Raw genomic sequence first — 20,666 nt, 5'->3', positions numbered from 1 at the left:
CAAAGGGAGACAATCAGTTGAACTGAAAACTACGGATTACAACTACCTTTATGATACAAGTATGTGCCATGTTTGACGCAAAGTGCTAGTCTTTAAATAACCGCGGCCAGTCACAACACAAGGTCCACCAGGGAAGACCATTGCGCCGGATGGCATTACTGCCGGTGCCCGGCCACTGTGTCCTCACCTCAAATATAAGCTAATATCAAGATGAGAAAATAAATAGTCATTTTCAGACACTAAGGGTCTGTTCTGATTTACTGAACTAAATTGAATATTTTATGAAAGAAGGAAATTAGAATCTGAACTGAATTGAACTGAATTGAATTGAAAATAAGCTGAAGAAAACCATAAAATGTGAATAAAAGTTAAAATTGTCATTAGTCTACACAAGTACACAGACTCTTGCTGGATTTCTAGAGTTTATGTCATCAAGAAAACCATATAGCCATATAGGAGGAGTAGGGACAACTTGCTAGTATGAAATTATAGTCCCATCAAATGTATATCAAGGCCCAAAATCAAAATATTCAATCTTCAACAATTATAAAATACCATATTGAAGGCAAATAATTGGACCCAAAGGCCCAGCATTCAAACATGTGAGGTAGAGACTGAATAGATAAGGTTAGATGGAGCTAAGCTTCACATGAATTAACTTCCTCAACATATTTGATTATACCAAACAACCAAAAAATTTACTGGGAAAGTAGTATAAGAAAATATTCATGGAGATATTTGAAGTTGGACCATGTAAGAGCTCCTATGAAATGGGGTATCTGATTGGGGAGAGATTCTCATCCTTGATAAAGAGCAGATTAGCAACAGACCTTATTCTACAAACTCAGCTCCGGCCTTATGCTGAAACCCAACTTGCAAAACCGCTAATCGAATCCCTTACTGAAAACAACCGGAGCAAGTTCCCGCGTTACTGGGATGAGCTTGTTGGGATTGCGGAAGGAAGTGGTGTGCCTGTTCTTGATGTACAGGATAACAACCCTGGTTTCGCTCTATATGCTTGTGTTATCTTCAGCTATTGTTCAGGATAGCATTATTTTGGGTGGCTTAATTATGAAGTCCTTTTTTTACTCTCTTAATGTGCAGATAATACTTATCAACTTCAGGAAAGAGATATTAGCATTTATGCCAAAGAACGAAGGAGCGAATATACCTGAAGACACACCAGATGATTGCTCTACCGTTCTGGTAGTAAGTGACAGTATGGCCATAGCAGCGCACAATGAAGATGCAAATGTTGCTCTAGTTGGTCACACGTACGTAAGCACGATCCTGTTAAGTATGATACGGATTATGTGTTTAAGTGAAAGAGTTGCAGTTCTGAGCTGAGCTGAATAATAACCAAACAAATCAAAGATTATGCAAAGTACTTAATGGCATATTCCGAAAGTAGCAGTATAAATATATTGCATCCTATTGTGTTGCAGATACTTGATCCAAGCGAATTTAGGCAATGGACTTTCCTTCACAGCATATACATACGCCGGGGAGCTTCCAAGCTGTGCATTTGGCTATAACAGTCATGGATTGGTAATCTCTGAACTTGTCATATACTACTCGTACAACATACGTAATAGTACTCTTAGAGGTCATACATACTTTGTTCTTTCTTGAGGGTTTGAGACTGCAGCAGCAGAAGAGCAATATAAAAACAGAGAGCATGCCGAAAAAGGACTACACCCAATTTATCAAATGAAACTTTCTTTCCGGCAACCAACCATCTGGAAAATTATATCCTTTTACATAAGGTCAGGTGTATTTGTCAAGCCATTAATGTACCTTAATGATGTTTTTCAAGGCTTTCACGTTGAACTCGGTACCACCTCGTGAAGATGAAATTGTAGCAGGAGGCATTGGGCGGAACTTTATTTCAAGAGATCTTCTTGAAGCAACGAGCAGTGGTGATGCTCTGAAGGTCGAAAGCCAAATTAAGACTACTTGTATCTTTGACATCCAAATGAGCATCCAAAAGAAATCTTAATAGTCATTGTTCATGTGTCTTCAGAAAATTCAGTCGTCAGAAGTGTCTGTTGGACATAGCTATAGCCTGATCGATATACCAAAACGAAAGATTCTGAATATAGAAACAGCATCAAGGAATCGATTTTCAGTCTATGAGGTCAATGCATCACCATTCTTCCATGCAAACATGTACCTTCACCTTCAAGTTCCACAGGTACAAAAAACAATTGAACTCCAATATTATCATGATCAATGCTTTGAGGTAGCTCTTTTTCACCAAACTAATCAAATTGGAAACTACATATTATCATGTCTTTATTGTTAAAGATACAAGATGAAAATTCAAGTAGCAGACAAACACGAGCAGCTTCACTGCCGCAAGAATCAAAAGAAGATTTCCTTTCACTCCTTGGAGACATAGATGACAAAAGATATCCCATCTACATGTCAGGTATATAGCAACCTGCAATTGATCCCTTCAATATCCTATTTTACAGAAAACTCGATATAGTCGCTCATCTCTCTGATTTTCAGGACCAACATTGTACACATTGTGCACAGCTGTTTTCGACCTTGATGGACCAACACTATCTATCATTGAAGGGAACCCAAAAGAAGGAAAGGTGACTCATTCATTCCATATGTAAAAGGTCAGATGTATTCAAGAAAACTCTTCAGATGTCGTGATCTTCTTTCGTGGCCAAAGATCTCAAAGGGGTTCATAAAGGCCTATCATGTGGCCATCCAAACATCGCATGGCTGCAACCTAATCACAATGGCAAATGACTTAGATCCTTTTGAATTATATGACAGTACTGTATTTTATTTTTAGTAAAAGGAGTAGCTATAAACCTTTCCATGGATTTCATGCTTAATTGGACCATCCAGCTCTGCACCTAATGAAGCTAATTTTGTCACTGTACCATGGAGGTCAGGGACAGTAAATGATAACATTGAAGAATGCCCCTTCTGCATGACAGTGTCACTGTGGGATAGCACACATAATTAGCTTCTAAAGTACTATTCAACCAAAAAAAAAAAAAGCTTCTAAAGTGAAAATGATGTAGCCTTCAAATTAAAAATTTATATATAATAAAAATATATAGATATTCTTTTTCTGAATACTTTTGGTTTTGAAAGGGAAGGAGACGGTATATAAAAAGCTATTTTCTTAAGATTTTAGAGTTGCCAATAAATTTAACAGTAGAGAACTAAACACTAAAAGTATACACTTCAGCTATTTGTGAGTTGTACTAAAACCATCATCTCTCCAGGTAACAACTACCAAGGTGTATTATTAAGTACATTCTTCTGTGTATTTTAAGCAGTCTATGATCAAAAGGCAAAAAACCAGTGTATTGACATACATTACTTTAAACTCTTCCTAAGCAGTAAATAATTAAACACCCACAACCAAAAATAACAAACCTAGATATGATATAATTCTGTGAAAATACCCACTTCCAACCATGTAGTTCATGATCATGAAGCTCTATTAATAAACTTCAACTGATGACATAAACTGGTTGTAGTAGCACATTAAAAGAGCTGCCTAAATGTCGCCCTTGGGGCCAATACCACACACCAAACAAGACACATGTAGAAACAGAATAACAGCCAATAAAAATATAAGAATATCCATGCCATAATTACTCCTATCATATCTTTGCTGTGGTAGTGATCAGCAAGGAGCTAACTCTATGCTCAAATTGTCATCCATTCCACCTCAATAAAATGGCTGTAATGTTAATGATAGAAAGCAATGCTCCAGCTTTCAGGGTAATCTAATATCTTTCAAACACCACTCCCATTGTATTCTTCAACTCTGATTTAATATCCTTATTAAATAACCCAATGAGATCTCTATCACTTCAAACATATGTATGGCAATCTCAGCTTCATTATATTCTTGATAGTTGATTCAGATATGAGAGAATGCACCTGACTACCTGAGCATATCAACCGACAATGCTTGATAAGCAAAAAATCAAAATTCCACTTAAAATTCCTCTATTTGGTTGCATGATGGGGAGGGGAAGGTGCAAAACTCACCAATGTTTTACCCTCTTTAAGCAGTTAGGTGATTGCAGATGTACATTTGATAATTACAGGCTTACAGCATACCATTTTCATTCAGGATAATAATTCTTCCAACCTAACCTCCCGTATAAACAATTCAGTTTGTGAGTTGCACAAAACCCCTCCAGTCTTTGGATGACCTCCACAAACTCAGAATGCAGTCCTTTGTCCCTCACTTTAAGATGGATTTTAGAGGGAGAATACCAAAGCCATTTGATTTTCAGAATTCTTGATTACCATCATGCATGGCGTTTAATTAATTAGCTGAAGTAAATATATCACATGTATGTATTTCGTCTTCCCAAGCAAACAATGCTACCTTTACGATGCTAGTGTGATTTCCCTGTTTCAAAGCCTATCCATCTATCCCCCAAAATCCCCCCCCCCCACAATTGATGATAGGGCTGACCATACTTCCAACTGATGCTGGTTGGATAATAGTTATTTAAAAGAAAAAATGCCATGATAATGGATCTTTAGAGCTAGAGTGCTAGAGGCAAGACTTTATGCTACCACAAATTAATTTGCATGAACAATTGAACTGAACACCCCCCCCCCCCCCCAAAAAAAAAAAAAAAGTAATCCCTTAGTAGCCATATTCTTCTTTTCAGGTCACCAAAAACCAAGCATGAACTTTTAGAAATCTGGCGCTTGGAATCAGTTACAGTGCACTTACTCCTGATCCAAACAAAAGTTACTGCAATTTCTTTTTGTGTAAGTAGACTGGAAAGAAGTAGACAATTCACAATGGTGATTGGTGAGAGACAAAGTGGATTTTTTGAAACTAGCTTTAATCAAACCTTACTGAAAACACAACATGACATGAAAAGGTGACCATTTCTCCAGATGGGCAGCGTCATCCAAAACCTGGTCATGAAGCCATTATTCCTAGTGCAGTCTTTAAAAACTTTCACAGTTTGAATGTTTTCTTTGATCAGGACACATAAAACTTAACTCGACTATTCAGACATCCTCCCCATGAGATTCTTGACCAATCTGTTCATTGCTGATCTGCTACAAAAGCATAGTGTACTGTTTGTTTGTCTGAAAAAAAAAAAAAAAAAAAAAAAAAATTTCCTCTCCTACTGTTTGTCCCACAAAAACCATCCCATTTCTCTTCTTTTGAGAGCAAGGTAACTGCAATTTTCAGTTGCATCTCAGTGATATTTTCCATATTAAGATTGATAGGAGAGAAACTACAATCCAATATAATTGAGTATCATCATGATTATCTTCTTTCCTTGAATATTTTACAAGGTGAATTACGGGTTCTTTTCCTTTACTTGTCTTCCTCACACTCCTTGCACACCATACTTGTTCCTCTAGAACACCCTCTCTCCTATCAGCCTCAATGACTAACAAAATTGTATACATGAAATTAAGAAAGTACCTCTATTGGCTCAAATCTCTATATTCACCTGAAGAGAAGAGACACATTATGGGCTTCTATATCCTCAACTCTCAAGCACAGCTCCCAGACTAATCAGAAAATTGAAACTTGGAAGATATCCCAGCTTGCTATTCCTTATTAATTATCAGCCCAAAAAAAGCGTTGCACCAAAATGAACAATCAGTAACTCCAAGAAATTTTGGAAACAACAAATAGTATAACCCCACCCAAGAGAGGAGTAAATAGATCAAAGTCAATTTACTAGGACTTTTCCATATGAAAATTGTACTTGCATGATTGAATCTAGGCTAGACTTCATGATATCACAGGTTAATTTGCATGCCCCCGTTTTTTCCTTATCAACTAACACAGTACACACATAAACTAAACCAACAACATGCCAATATAATCAAGTAATTCACTAGTAGCCATGTTCTCTTTCTCAGGTCACCAAAAACCAAGCATGAACTAATAGAGGTGTGGCAATTGGCATCTGCCACAAAACATTCACTCCTGACCCAAACAAAAGTTACTACATTTTGCATCTAGGCTAGACTTCATACTATCACCACCTCCAATATAACCAAGTAATTACCTATTGGCCATGTTCTCCTTCTCAGGTCACCAAAAACCAAGCATGAACTAATAGAAGTCTGGCATTAGGCATCTGCTACAAAATATTCACTCCTGACTCAAACAAAAGTTACTACATTTTCTTTTTGTGTAAGTAGACTAGGAAGAAGTAAACAGTAGGCAATGGTGAGAGCCAAAGGGAATTTTTAATCTCTTAAAACTAGCTTTAATCGAACCTTGCTTAATGAAAACACTACTTGACAAAAAAGGTGATCATTTCTCCAGATGTAGCTTTCCTATTCATCTAAGCACCTGTTGATGAAGCCATAGTTCCTAGTGCATAGTCTACAAACTTTTCACTGTTTGGGTGTTCTCATTGACCAGGACACATTAAACTTAAATTATCTATTTGGACCTCCTTCCAATGAGATTTTTGTCCAATCCCTTCATTGCTTACCAGCTCCAAAAGCATAGTATATTAGTATTCCCTCCACCCCACAAAAAAAAGCAATATCTCTCTTGTTTGTTCCGCTAAAAACCTTCCCATTTACCTTCTTCTCACTTGTATAGGTAAATACATTTTGTATCAGCATGATCATCTTCTTTCCTTGAATATCTTACTAGGTGAATTAAGGGTTCTTTTCCTCCTTACACTCCTTGCATATCATACTTAATGCCTCAAATTTGTATTCATGAACTACCTATATTCTCTATATTCACCTGAAGAGAAGAGCCACATTTTGGGCTTCTATATTATCAAGCACAGCCCAGTGATTAATAAAAAAATTGTAACTTTGAAGATATCCTAGCTTAGTAAGCTTGTTGCTTGACTTCCTTACTAATTACCAGCCCAAAAAAATGTTGCATCCCAATGAACAATCAGCAACACCATTCGTAAATTTTGAAAATGACAGCATATCAACAACCAAAAGGAGTAATCTGATCCAAGTCATAACAATTCCAACAGGCAACTATAATTGGAGTTTTAAACAGGTCAAGATACCACTAAACTGAAGTACAGAACTTTGGTGTTTGGCAAGGTAGTGGTTTTACAGTAGCTATAATTAGAGCTTGAGATAACCTTTCAAATGCAGTAGAAATTCATCCTAAAACCAAATGTACCTATAGAATTACCTTGAAAATTTTCTAACTTGACACCAAATGGTTGACAATCAACACCTAATCACTAAAATCCAGTAGAACAGCTAAACACTAGTACACTAATTACCTGCAACTGCAATTTGAAATTTGCCAAACATGCCCAAATTTTACTAAGATCTTAACACTTTGCTAAAAGGGTATAATTCATGCAATTGCTAATTGCTATATGCAAGAAAAAAATACATCAAACCCAGAACAAAATTAATTTTTTTACAAAAAAAAAAAAAAAAAAAAAAAAAAAAAAGATGTGCAAATAACATGACCATATTATGCAATCATAAAAAGGGTATTAACTGTTTTTCTTCATATGATTATTATTGCAAGAAAAAACCCAAAACAAAAAGTGAATAATTTACAGAAAAAAGAAGGAAGATACCAAGAAGAGGGTTGAAGAAGGGCGAGATTGAGAGGGCCGGATTGAAGGTGGGCCCAACGAAGAGTGCAGAGATGGAGAGTGAAGTCTAAACCTTCGGAGTAAAATCGAGCAGCCTTCGGGACGTCTTTGTGTAATTGCAACACCCATTTCAAAGTTGCGCCACCCCCCATTTTTCCTCACTCCCAACTTCCAACTCTCCGATACTCCAATCTAGGCCTATTGTTGTTTTTTTTTTTTTTTTTTCGCAATCCTATTGTTGTTTTCTTGGCCTTAAATAAGTAAGGTTTTTTTTTTTAGGGGAAAAAAGATTTGTTAAGTAAAAAAGATCAACAATTTTATACAAACTATAGCGCTAAAAAAAAAAAAATTACCATCCATAATGTGCTGAATATTAGTTTTTATGCTACTTTTGTTTCATAATATTCTTAATCAATAATCAATAACTTAATACTAAAAGCGAAACCAGTGATGACACATGTCATTCACTGGTTAAAAATTTTCCCTCTATTTTTTCTTTCCTTTTTTTTTTTGTGTGTTTTTTTATTTTATTTTGTCAATTCTTCATGAAAATTATTTATAGCCTATAATATTCACCTAATGAAATATTCTTATATGTCTATATTTTTTATATTAAGTAATTTTTGTAATTTTCTCCAAGATTTCTACAATATTCTCATGCTAATATTTCTATAATAATCTCATTCTAATATTATAATTTGGGAAAGCTTTACTTCTATATTAATCTCATGCTAATATTTTTTTATAAGAGTATTTGATGTTTCATTATTTTCCTCACCTTACTTATATATCATAATAAAAACCTATGACTCACTCATTTTTAAGAATTTGATTTTTACATATAGAAAACTAAAGTTAAAGTTAACTAAACTTGTGTAAACCAATCTGTATGTCAAACTGCGTCAACAAAATAAGGACAGGATAGGGTATGTATATAGCATGGGTTCTAAATAATCAATAGACCCTATTTTTTTTTCTTCATATTTATAAAGTCTAGCACATCAATAGCCTTAGAAATTTACATGCATCATTGTCAAAAAAATGTCAATATAGCTATTGTTTTTTACGTTTATAAATGTAATTCTTTATTTATATATAATTGTTAAATTAATGTTATAGTTTGTTAAATAATTTTATTAAAATCCGTGCATTGCACGGGACTTTAACTAGTATTTACTATTATTTACACATGATTTAAAAATGGAAGAAAAGAAAGGAAGAAGTTGAGGTTGCAAGTAGTGACGATTTAAAAATGGAAGAAAAGAAAGGAAGAAGTTGGGGTTGGGGTTGCAAGTAGTGACGTAGTGTGTATGCAAAAGTACGCTCTTAAGCTCTTTGGTGTTGACAAGAAGATTAAAGTAAATGAAAAGCCAAAAGCCATTTACCAACACATGTATTTTAGTTGTTTGACCAAAAGAAAAAGCCAAAAGCCAATAAAAAAAAAGCTAGCTAAAAGTCACTTACGGATTTACCAAACAAGGCCTAAGCTAACAACAAAGGAGATTACAAGAAATTATTGTCAACAAAACTTGATTCAATTCAACTGATAAAAAAAGTAAACTACAATAAAAATTGATGTGTACACATTACTTATCCGAGAGGCATGAATAACAATCCGATGACCATGAAGTAAAAGCTACTTCTTCCTTTCTTCCCAAAAGAGAACCTGATTTACTGAAAATGTGCAACATCCCTGACTTGATACCATTGGAAATCTAGAACATCGTGATTTTTCGATATGTACAAATATGTAAAACTAACATTACAAAACATACCAGGGCATTTCACAAAGATAATTGATAAATCTATCTTTAAAAGACTAAAAGCATGTTAGAAAAACAAAAAAAAAAAAAAACCAGTAAGCTATACATTTAAACTCTTCAATAGTCTCATGAGTCATGACTCATAACGAACCTTTTAGGATGAACCTTTTAGGATTTTCAAACGTGAACGCTGCCCTTTAGACTTGGGTTCTTGTAACTTGGCTTTTAACGAATTCTCTCTCACTGACTGCAATCTTGAAGATGATTCAGAAATTTTGGGGTCCGGGGATCTCATGTTTGTCATCCACTGTCTCACCGGGCTTGCATGCCTTTTCAATGTAGAAGGATTACTCGAAGCAGCTTCCTTGTATTCATATTCAGGAGGGAAACTCCCACCTTCTGATAACAGCAACTCACTTATTAGTTTGTCAACTGTTTTTGAGTTTGATCCATGCCCTTCTTCATCGTAATTCTTCTTCTTTTGGTAGGAATCGTAAATCTCAGACTTCTGTAGCATGCTGATTTCTGTTGGGGTTCCTTCACCTGTTTTCATTCTAGACTCAATTTCCAGAGTGTTTTGAGGTTCCGTCATCTGCACACTAGGAGGACTTTGACCCTTCCTCCTCCCATTCAACGCAAGCTCTTCCTGCTCTTCGTAGTGGCTGAGGCCTACTTTGCTTTTCTCAGCACAACGAGAATCAGAATACGCAGCTGAATCTTCAGGAGCATTTCCAACCTCAGGAATTGATTCAAGGGAACGACGCCTTAAACGGCTCTCTTTGTGATCAGTTTCTTTAGTGTCTAGGTTAGCTGTTTGTCGAGCTGTGAGAAATGTTTCTATTTCAGGTCTCAATTTGTCAACAACAGCAGATGCTCTCTGTGCTTCCCTGTCTCTCCTCTGAGCTCGCTCATCAAGCCAAGATTCGGAAATGTGTAGGATCAAATTGTCATGACTAGTGTTGCCAGTCCAGTCCCTGTCAGACTTGTGTTTGACATCGTGCACTTGTTTTGCATATTCCCTAATAGTTTTGGCAAACTCATCACAAAGTTCTTCTAGGAGCTCACCTGATGTTCTTTCTTTTTCAAGCTCTTTGAGAGTGGTTGATAAGGCCACCTTGATCTCAAACAGCTCCCTAGCTAGCTTCCTATGCAAGCTTTCAGATCGTTTTCTCAATTTCCTTTCATCTTCCAATTCATCTCTCACAGATTGGAGAGCAGCCTCTATCCGCTCTTGTTCTTTGCTCTTCCTAGACATGTTATCTTGTGAGATTTGCTTCATTAGTTCATCAATCTCATGACGATTTGCCTGCTGATCTCTGAGCAACTCTTTGATCCTACCACGGGCATGATCAAGCTCGTGTTTCAATGCTTTCACCAGAGACACATTGGAAGCATGCTGCTCTTCAAGTGTCCATATACGATTCAACACTTTAAGCAACTCGGTTGATGTTTTAAAGCCGTAATTAGGCTCACCCATCCTTCCCCTTAACTCAATTGAACTGTCAGGAGTTGCTGCTGGGTTATAAGGAGCCATCTGAATGTACACACACAGCCACATGTCATTCAGCAATAAAGACAAGTCAAATTATTAAAAACAGAAATAAATTAAAGAAAACAAAAATAGTCCTCTAACAGCAAAGAGAATCTATCCCCCTGAAATGCCTATATCAGCCGGAGCATTGATCAAACCCAATTTTATTAGCAACATTGCACATTCTGGCACTTTGAAAAAGATCTGGACTCTGGAGATACAATTTTATTGATCATTATGTTTTAGAGATACACTCAGCCGAGGTGTACTTTACCTTCCAATATGCACCTTCACCACAGTTCATAGGAGAGGTAAGGGAAGTATAACACTAATTTCACCCTCAAACACTAATCTATGTTTCCATTCAGTGCACGGCTTCACTACACATATTGGATATTCAACACTTTGACATGGGATTTGAGCACTAGACACATTATGAAGGGCCAAAAAATGCAAAATATATAATATGGCTTAGTCAAAATAAGCAAGCATTGAAGTTATTGAAATGATGCAAGGATAATTCAATTAGACCTAGAAATATGAGTTGAGAAAAGGTATGGGTGCTAGTGTGCTACCCTATGATATTTATCTGTGATAGTAGACTAGTCCAAGTAGACGGAATTGGCGATAGTCATAGATAAGTGCAAAAGAATTGTAAACTCAACTGCCAAAAAGCAGGCATTACGAGATGCCTTCGGAGTTCTATTCTGATCAATTGATCATACACCAAACAGTACACGCTATTTAAACATTGTATATGACGCCACAAATTCCATAGGTGAATCTGAACATAGGACAGGCTTTCTGAATCAAAGAAAAGCCCTAATACAGGAAAGCAAAATGTGTTGCCTAACTCAAAATGATAACTTCAAGTTCTTTTTCACTAGTGGCCATACATTACAAAGTACAAACTGCACATGCTAAGCAAAACAGTACCTTTGGTTTGATTAAGAGGAAAAAATATCTCTCTGTATTGCTCAAAAATTTGGTACAAACAAATAATTAAAGAAATAAAAGATAAGTACCTCCAAGGAACTACCATAGCTTGCAGGTGAAAGAGGCTGCAGCGCATGTTTATTCCTTTCTGATGATTGATGATGCCGCATCAGTGAGGCTGCAATATGTCTCCTCAAGCTACCAGCACTTGAAGGCTGCCGCACATCAGATTCAATACACAAAAGTTAAACATGATGAGCTACTCCTTATTCCAGTTTTTGAAAGTTAAAATCCACTCATAAGTTTCAGGCTAAGTTAATTCATTAGAACTTGAAACTTTCTTTAACAACAATGGACATTTATCCTAGGATTCCAACTCCAATTTACCTATAGGCTACATGCCTTTCAACTAAAATAGCTAAAACTCCAACTTTCCACGAGGCATGTCTGAAATACTCTAAGCAACTTTCCTCGAATTCTTAGTCAGACAATTTTTAATCCAAGTAAATAAAGCATTAAGTGTTTCCAAAATTACATTGGCAAGCACTGCTCAACAGACAACTATAATAGACATCAATAGGGTCAAAACATCATTTAGAGAAAACTCAACTTAACAAACAAAGCTCAATAAGCAATGATTGCAATAATAGCAAGTCTTAAGTCCTCGACTTATATCAGACAATTCATAAAAACTACTCTGGGGAACAATTAATCAATCAGCGCCATAGAAGGCCATCTAGACTCTGAAGTCCAATTCCTATCATAGAAGATCTTACTGTCTTAAGTCTCCATATACCCTGTCAAGTCGCCGTCAATCCAACAAAAACTCAGCATTGTTTTTCGCTGCTTTGACATAATATCTTGATTAAGGATTGGCTTTTTTGTCAATTAGGTGCTAGTAGTTCATACAATGGCAACAAGTAACAACAAAAAAGACCACAAGTCATAGCAAAGTGAAGCACATGAGCTAAATTCCGGATACTAAACTGACCTAACAGGCAGCAAAATAATGATAGAAATGAAAATCTGAATTGGGTAACGAAGACAATCTTGTAACATCCCACAACAAAAGGCAAGACACAAAAATGTAAACATGCCCATCTTTAGAAACCACAAGAAGCTCACCAAACTTAACTAGTTATTGATGACTTAAAAGCTAGAATCAACTATACCCAACAAAATCATCAAATAGGGTTTGAAAACAAAATTTTCAAATGTCACTAACAGAATGTACAATCAGTATCAACAGATGAAAGCTTCCTGATAAACCCACACAAAATCAATTAAATTTCATGAATTATGCCTTAAAACAGAAAACCCAATTCTAAATCAAGGAATAAGCAAACAAAGTTTCGGATCAAATCCCGTCTACATCATTATCATTTCCATTCATGTCTCACTAACTTTAATTAAATAAAGAAACAGCAAATATGACACAATTGGTTTTACAATCAAAAACCCAAATTTAAACAGCAAATTTAAAACTAGAAATAGAATGAGTAAAAGATGTAACCTGATAATCAGAAGAACCGCCTCTATGAGGATCAACAGGTAAAGAGGGATGTCCATTAATCTGATGAAGATTATGATCAAAACCCTCATCTTTATTTAATCTATGATGAATTCTACGACCCCTTTGATTATGATTATTAACACCCAAATACATTTCTTCAGAATTGTAATAATTTTGAAACTCCCAAAACACAGAACCAAGTTTCCTAGCAGAAAATTGAGCAGCAGCAGAAGAAGAACAGGAGAGAGAAAATGAAGAAAAAAGGGGAAAAGTGTTGTTTTTGTTGTTGCCTTTAATTATGGTGTTTTGAGCTCCAACAACAACAACCTCCTTCCATAAGATGACTGGGGTAGTAACAGTAGAATTTCTGGGCCCACAAAAACCCCTTTTACAGGCAGCCAATAAAGGCAAAGACTTTCTTCTTCTACTAAAAAATTCATCCTTTTTTTCCGCTGAAATTGTACCTTTTTCCCCACTTTCTTCTTCTTCTTCCCTTATTTTCATTTCTCTCTCTAAATTTCCCTCTTTCTCTCTCTAAAGATTTCATCTTTCACCTCAATTTCACCTTTTTCTGACTGATTTTCTGGATTTTACCCATTTTTTTTCTTGATTTTGCTTGATTTTTTTGTGGATTTTGGGTGTCTGATGAGTTTAGCTTTCACTTCAGTCAGAAATCTCAGATATACTCTGTTTTTGGTTTTCTTTCTTCCTCTGTTTTATTTCTACTTTCTTCTGTTTTTTTTATGTTTTCTTTTTATTTTTTTAAATTTTATTTAGGTGGGTATTTGCTACCTGGCAAAAATTTTGGTGTCATCTTCAAGGAAGTTGGAAGTCTACAATAATTTCCAGGAGAAAGAAAGAGAGTTGTGAAGAGAAACAAAAAGTACGGATTATGATTGTAATTATTACAAAATGTGGTAATCAAATTGGTCCCCTATGTAAGTTATGACCTTCGCTGTTAATGCTTAATACAGTAATTAATACTCTCAAGTGATGACATTCGAATTTGTTACTTTGACCGGTTGACCTCCACCAAACATACTTGGTTATGGTAAATTTATTACGATGGTACGAATACATTTTATGAGTAGTGACTAGTGATTCTAATTTCTAAGCCATTTATTGCACGGAGTACGAGTTTATCATATAAGAAGATCGAGTTAAAGGTTTTTAAATTAAACAATATGATGAAAAATAAATGAGATAAAGAGGAATTTTTGAACGTTAGTTTGGAGAGAATCTAGAGATATCCTACATATTATAGTGCTCATACTCATTTAGGTCAATTTTAATACATTTGTGAAAAATAATACGAGTAAAGTCTATGAAAAGTTAAAAGAGGGTTTATGTACTCATTTTCAATTTTTTTTTTAGTTTACTTGTTTACGTATGAATTTAACAAGGAATTACTCATTTTCAACGCGTAATAGATTATTTGTTTATATAACACAATGATATTGTAGTTAGCAAAAAGTTAGATTAAAATAACGTTAACATGAAGCATTGGCCTAAGATGCGTCCTTAAAGGCATAAAACTTGACACAAATTGTTACTAAAAATGGGAATCTCGAAATGAGCAAAGTGAATCTAGAGAGACGATCGTTTAATGCCATCATCCAAGTTAGATGGGACTACTCCTTTTGATTCTTACTGAAACATCCAAACAAGGCCGACAGAAATCCAATTTGCTGCTTTGCACAAAAAGCCAATTTTTACTGTAAACAATTTTCCTACTACTGTAGTACGGAGTATAATGTATGTGTGCTCGATGCTTAATTTTGTTGCGTGTTAAATCGGTGCAAATCTAATCCTATACTTTTTTTTTTTTTTTTTTAGAGGACATGTATAATGTATTGATGGGATAGTTCACAATTATAGTAAAAAAAAATAGAAAAAGATATATGCAGCCCTTAGCCCTAAGGGCTGCATATAAGAAGCTAAAAGTGAAAAGAATAGGTAATAAATAAACATTTATTACACCGATTTACTCGTAAATTGTCGATAAATTCCCAACTTAATACTAAAATAAGAAGGATATTACATGCTTATATGCCCAAAAAAAATTTAAAAAACTTTGAAAAGTTTATAGAGTTGAAAGAGTGGCATTTTATTTCCAATTAATTATTTTGATTATTTGAATGATTAATTTACGGAGAATAGTGCACTAAGACTCTACGCTAGTCCATCACAAATTCACAAAGTCTATAAATACGTCGTGTTCCGTATTAAATAATCTTGTACGGAGTATGATACTTGTATATATATTTTTTACGATAAGGAGAAAGCGCCCATCCACTGATATACGGAGTATATATGTAGTACTCCTGTACGATGACCTACCCTACTACCCCAAGGACAATGGCGGTATGGTGGCCTGGTGGGTGTTGGTGTGAATATTGCATTTAAATGAAAGTGTAATCATTAAATATTAAAGATTGCATGTAGTGGAACAAAACTTGTCCCAATCCTTTCTCCCCCGCGCTCCTCAGCCTCCACTCCACCTCATCCTACAGTATTCAGTTTATCAAAAGCTAGTGCCGAACACGCCCTTAATTTCTTTAATCACTAGGTTATGTAAATCATACTTTACTTGATCAATACTTTTATACTCGTTACTGATTTTCTTTATTCTTAAGGTAATAATAGGGTTAAAGCATTAAAAGCCCTCATCACGAAGGGAATTCCCAAAACATTTGAAGAAAGAATGGAAATTAAACTAGAGATATTACAAGGAATAATATCCATGTTTTCAGTACAGTAACTAGATGAACAACATTTGCTAATGACGTGCTTGATCTCCCATGGAATGGACCTAACGCCTTGGACAAAGTTGTTGCCCTCAAGTTGAACTATTGAGGATACCATGTTGTGAAGCTATGTGAATACCTTTAAGGAAAGGCGTGGCTTATAGAATGAAATTTTAATTTGAATACCATGTTGTCCCTGATGATGAAACCTGAAAGTTGCCGCGGATGAATGGTTGCAAACCGACCCATTGAAGCTGAGCTTTAATGAAACACCATTTTAATCAGGAAATAAGCCTTCACTTGGTGTTACGCTAAAATCACTCAAGGCTGCTTTCACCTCACTCGTGAGAGTGATGAAAGTTTTGAGCTACTCTCTCCCCTCTGATTTGTTAAGTGGCAGATTGTGATACTTCAAAGCTCATGTGGCTCAATTCAAGTCCTTGATGGTTTGAGACACAAGTGAGTCGATCATGCTTGTGGGCTTTGCTTCTTTTAATCCAAGCGGTAATAAAATCACTTTTGACGCCGAAATCCTTCCTTCCTACGAACAAATAAATAAAAACAGTAATAACTGGTGTCTAGAAAAGAAAATTACTTATTACTTATAATACCCATAAATTATTAAATGCCAATATAAATTCAAAAGTTAAAGATATACTAGTATAAAAAATATACTTTTTCAACCCTATCACAGTTTTCCTCAAACTCCAATTTTAATGAACTGCCCTAAAGCAAAGAAATGAAATGAGAAAAAGAGCTCAAAATTGTTTCTGAAATTCCATTTAGCAATTACATTTGAACCACAATTCATTTTCAAATTTTGGTTTCTAGGAAGCAATTTTTTTTGGTCTCTGTACGAGAAGACAATGGTTCAAAGCCTGGAGAACTACCACCAGTTATAGAACTCAGTAAATACTACGTAGGAAACAAGAAGCATCAGCAACATAATGCAGCACCAACTCTCAACTACACGGAATGTACCATCATTAAGGAACTGCCTGCACTTACCGTGAGGAACGAATGGAGGAGGGTACCACCTGCTCATTATTGGATGCTAATGTTTCGCGTATTGATGGAAATGAGTACTGTAGAAATCTAGCAGAGTCAAGAAGAAATGATCCCAAATCACGGAGAAATATCAAACCGGGGTTCAAAACAAATTCCAGAAAACAGCTGGAGTGGAAACTTCTTGGTGGCAGGGCATTTGTGTGACCACCTCCATTCTTTTGTAGTCATGTCAAACATAAGAAGAGCAGGAGTTCCATAGCCCTGAATGTATATGAGATTGTCAAAACCACTACTGGCAAAGACATCATCAAACTCCCCAAATCCTCTGAAGAATTTGTTTGGCATACGGGAAACCTCTTCCCACGCCTTCCCTTTAAGAACCCAAATACCAATGCCCTTGATCACACCAGATCTCCCTTGTTTTTCAATCCCTCCCACCATAACAAGCTCTTCTTTAATGTTCATCAACCGCATGCATGTGACAGGACAAGGCGCCAGAATCACGCGTTCAACCACATCAAGGTCAAAGGACCCAGAAGCAAGATCATAAGCCAGCACACCATAGTGGGAATTAATAAAGCCCAGTGTCCTTGTTAGATACACCACAAAGTACAGAATCCCACCACATATCACACTGTCAGCTCCACTTCTCCAAGCTTGTAAATTAACCTCCACAAGAGATGACCATAACTTATTTTTGGAGCTATAAACATCAATTGAGAGACCCCAATCTGCCTGTTCTCCAGGAGCTTGTTTAGATCTCACTATAGCCAGTGTATACTTTCGTGATGATTCATCCAATGAGACTGCAAGGGCACAGTAATCAGATAATTCTGTACCATAAGGCCCTGCAAGCTTTCGACAACATCTTGTAACCGGATTGCAAACATATAGTTTTCTCCTAGAGTCATTATCCATAAAGCATACTAAACCTGAAGATGAAAACAGATTCCAACTAGGCATCTCAACATAAGGGATCTCAAATCTGTACCACTTCAAAAGCATAGGGTCATATACATGCCCTTGCGGATCAGAGTCGCTAGTAAACATGAAGTACCAAGGTTTTTGAGGTGATGTGCTTGGCAGGTTCTGTATAAATCTTTCAGACTGCAACATATCATTCCATTTCTTACATACACAACCAGCTTTAATAATAGTTGAAACTGGAAGGTGTCCAAAAACTCGCTCTAAAATATCATCTGGGAGAATGGAGTTAATACAGATAACATCCTTTTCTTCATCATTGATAGGAGTTAATTCTAACAAAGAATCAAACACATCAGGTTCACTTGTATGGTCTTCTTTACTGACTGACAAGTATCCACAATCATGATCCTCCCAAGATGGTTCTAGCTCCATGAGTCAAACTGCAAAAAAACCGTAAGTATTGGTGAGGAGAAAAACAGCTAAAAAAACAATTGAGGCATCACAAGATACAATGAACCATCAAAGAATTGATTGAACTATCACTTGGATAGCACAATAGCATTCAAGGAAAATTGGCAAAAAACCCAGAAGTTTGTAAGTAGACATCTAGTCAAGAAATTCTTGGCAATGTTTCAAATCTAGAAACAACTTTCAAAAGGATTAAAGAACTTCCAATGGCTCCTGTGATTGTTAAAAAAAACTGGTCCCAAGTTGCACAATCGTGATTATAGCACCTAATGACCATGCAACACCTAAAATTTCTAACACCAATGTACCAACACAATAAACGAAAACAACATTATAGCAGTAAGAAGCAGACATTCATTCAAGAAACTTCAAAGATCTGAAACTCTTATCAGTTATAACACTTCACTAACCCCTTGGTAGATTGTGTTCAATGTTCTAGTACCATCTATTTCACCCCATCCTTCACCAACGATTAGGAGCTCAATTATGCGCGTTCCACATAAATAATACATGAAATTCGCGGTACCATAACCGAACCATAAGGTATGGGGTTATGGACAATACTAAAAAAATTGCATTACAAATGACATTGAACGGACAAAAAAGCGAATACCAACTAGTTTTGCATGAAAAGAAAATTATAATAAACTACTACTCCATAGTACAATATAGATTTCTTAATAAAATCAATAACATAACAAACAAATTTTAACACCAAAAACCCACATTATTATACAATCAGAAACGTTCGGTTCGCAAACTGGGTTAAAATAAGAATGAAACCTATCGATTTGGAGCTTGATTCTCATTACCATGCATTTGATTCAATAATCTAACTCAATTTCTGGTCGAATTAAGGCAGAATTTTCAATTAGGAGAACCTAAACAGTAAACACACAATCACCCACAAATAACTCATATTAAAAATCATGTTCCTTTCATTGCAATGAACTAATTAACACCAAAATCAACCAAAGATAATAAATTTACAGGAACAAAAAGGGGGCAAAAAGATAATTCGGTAGGTTGAAGATGAATTGATGATTTCTAACAAGAGCAGAAATTTCCCAGGAAAAAAATACAAGAATTTGAGAAAAAAGAATTACATACCAAATGATCGGAGAATGGCGATTATGGACGGCGGCAACAAGAACTGAGGAATGAAATACTGTAGTACACTTTATGAAACATTATCCATCCTATAAAGTGTGGAGTATTTATAATTTTATATTGAGTTTTTTCAGTGTCCTTTCATTTTCATCTGGTTAGGCTTGGTGCTTATATGGTGGCTTATTACTTTATTAGCCCATCAATATGGAATGAGGAATCCCTCTTTCTCCAAAACATTGTACTTTCTATTTTGTATTTTTTAAGTGGTCCAACTTGATCGGCACATTTGTTTTTTATTAATTATATATCTTTAATCAATAATAATATTATAAATTATATTTAAAAAGATGATACTCGTAATATTTGGGAATTATACATTTCACTAAGAAAATTCTAATCAAATAATCATACATAACACGAGTACATGACTATTTATTTTAATCTTATGTATAAGGCATGAACGGACAATAGACTACTCCGTATAAAGTAGTATCATGAAACGCATACACACAGATTAAAGAAGGAGATGACACATATTCATATATGTGTATGTTTAAGGTATCAATAAATACTCGTAAGTATACGAATACTTCCTCTGTTTTTTTAGTTAACATGACATATTCATATTGTTTCAAATATCTTTGTGTTTAAGCCTAAATTTTTATTTCTTAGAGGTGATGTAAAAAATGGCACTATCCTATTACACGTGTTACACACATACTGGGCAACCAATCAATAGTCGTCAAATTAGGGCACAAAACCGTAAGAGTATATGCTATCGTATAATCCTATTAATACTCCAATCCTTAATTAATGGGACATGTTCATTAATTTTCAATACCAAATGTTTGCTCTCCTTTCTCTCTCTAAAAACCCCGTTTCCAATTACTAACTTGATCGGCAGAGTATACGTTATTGTGCAGGTGCTCGTGCCAGATGACTGCAGCCTTTCCCATAAAACTTTAAAAACCTTGGAAATAATAAAGGTACATTTGGGATGAACTTGCATCATTGGCTCATGGCCAATAACCACATTATCACTATTTATAATTGGTTACTAGAGTTGTTTTGTAGGTGCTCATGCCA

The 20,666-nt window shown here is 35.5% G+C and overlaps 3 protein-coding genes and 1 pseudogene across 6 annotated transcripts; 1 reads left to right on the top strand and 3 right to left on the bottom strand.

The window, feature by feature from the left end:
- The first annotated feature begins 728 nt into the window (after positions 1–728).
- LOC145578718 (uncharacterized) lies at positions 729–2,855 on the top strand. The gene is made up of 7 exons (XM_081636021.1): positions 729–983; positions 1,105–1,274; positions 1,446–1,548; positions 1,817–1,933; positions 2,024–2,194; positions 2,308–2,431; positions 2,515–2,855. The coding sequence occupies exons 1-7, from the start codon at positions 729–731 to the stop codon at positions 2,625–2,627; spliced, it is 1,053 nt and encodes a 350-aa protein (XP_081492147.1). The 3' UTR covers positions 2,628–2,855.
- Positions 2,216–7,763, bottom strand: LOC145578728 (uncharacterized). Its single transcript, XM_081636032.1, has 3 exons — positions 7,560–7,763; positions 2,833–2,965; positions 2,216–2,746 (listed from the first exon to the last, which is right to left on the bottom strand). Exons 1-3 carry the CDS (start codon positions 7,727–7,729, stop codon positions 2,690–2,692), a joined length of 360 nt encoding a protein of 119 aa, XP_081492158.1. The 5' UTR covers positions 7,730–7,763; the 3' UTR covers positions 2,216–2,689.
- Positions 7,764–8,946: 1,183 nt separating this feature from the next.
- On the bottom strand, positions 8,947–14,101 carry LOC145578709 (uncharacterized protein At5g41620-like). Its single transcript, XM_081636011.1, has 3 exons — positions 13,321–14,101; positions 11,897–12,022; positions 8,947–10,874 (listed from the first exon to the last, which is right to left on the bottom strand). The coding sequence occupies exons 1-3, from the start codon at positions 13,822–13,824 to the stop codon at positions 9,495–9,497; spliced, it is 2,010 nt and encodes a 669-aa protein (XP_081492137.1). The 5' UTR covers positions 13,825–14,101; the 3' UTR covers positions 8,947–9,494.
- A 1,888-nt stretch (positions 14,102–15,989) lies between these two features.
- LOC145592222 (F-box/kelch-repeat protein At3g61590 pseudogene) lies at positions 15,990–19,711 on the bottom strand (annotated as a pseudogene). Of its 3 annotated transcripts, none has more exons than XR_014102360.1 (3): positions 19,581–19,711; positions 17,076–18,442; positions 15,990–16,608 (listed from the first exon to the last, which is right to left on the bottom strand). The product of XR_014102360.1 is annotated as an F-box/kelch-repeat protein At3g61590 pseudogene, transcript variant X2 (transcript). The 3 variants fall into 3 exon arrangements; XR_014102361.1 differs by having other exon boundaries at positions 17,105–18,442; XR_014102359.1 differs by lacking the exon at positions 15,990–16,608 and having other exon boundaries at positions 16,625–18,442.
- Between the last annotated feature and the right edge of the window lie 955 nt (positions 19,712–20,666).

Source organism: Chenopodium album, chromosome 2 (genome assembly GCF_948465745.1).
Source record: "Chenopodium album chromosome 2, dcCheAlbu1.1, whole genome shotgun sequence".
Lineage (NCBI taxonomy): Eukaryota > Viridiplantae > Streptophyta > Magnoliopsida > Caryophyllales > Amaranthaceae > Chenopodium > Chenopodium album.
The sequence above is the reverse complement of the archived record's forward strand: the minus strand, read 5'-3'. Positions and strand labels throughout refer to the sequence as shown.

Coding starts and splice junctions, on each gene's coding strand:
- LOC145578718 (XM_081636021.1), top strand. CDS start 729: ATGGAGATATTTGAAGTTGGACCATGTAAGAGCTCCTATGAAATGGGG. Junction 1,275..1,445: donor GTTGCTCTAGTTGGTCACAC/GTACGTAAGCAC, acceptor ATTGTGTTGCAG/ATACTTGATCCAAGCGAATT. Junction 1,549..1,816: donor GCTATAACAGTCATGGATTG/GTAATCTCTGAA, acceptor ATGTTTTTCAAG/GCTTTCACGTTGAACTCGGT.
- LOC145578728 (XM_081636032.1), bottom strand. CDS start 7,729: ATGGGGGGTGGCGCAACTTTGAAATGGGTGTTGCAATTACACAAAGAC. Junction 2,966..7,559: donor CTTCTTCAACCCTCTTCTTG/GTATCTTCCTTC, acceptor GCTATCCCACAG/TGACACTGTCATGCAGAAGG. Junction 2,747..2,832: donor AGCATGAAATCCATGGAAAG/GTTTATAGCTAC, acceptor CATTGTGATTAG/GTTGCAGCCATGCGATGTTT.
- LOC145578709 (XM_081636011.1), bottom strand. CDS start 13,824: ATGAAAATAAGGGAAGAAGAAGAAGAAAGTGGGGAAAAAGGTACAATT. Junction 12,023..13,320: donor GCGGTTCTTCTGATTATCAG/GTTACATCTTTT, acceptor GATGTGCGGCAG/CCTTCAAGTGCTGGTAGCTT. Junction 10,875..11,896: donor GCTATGGTAGTTCCTTGGAG/GTACTTATCTTT, acceptor GTGTACATTCAG/ATGGCTCCTTATAACCCAGC.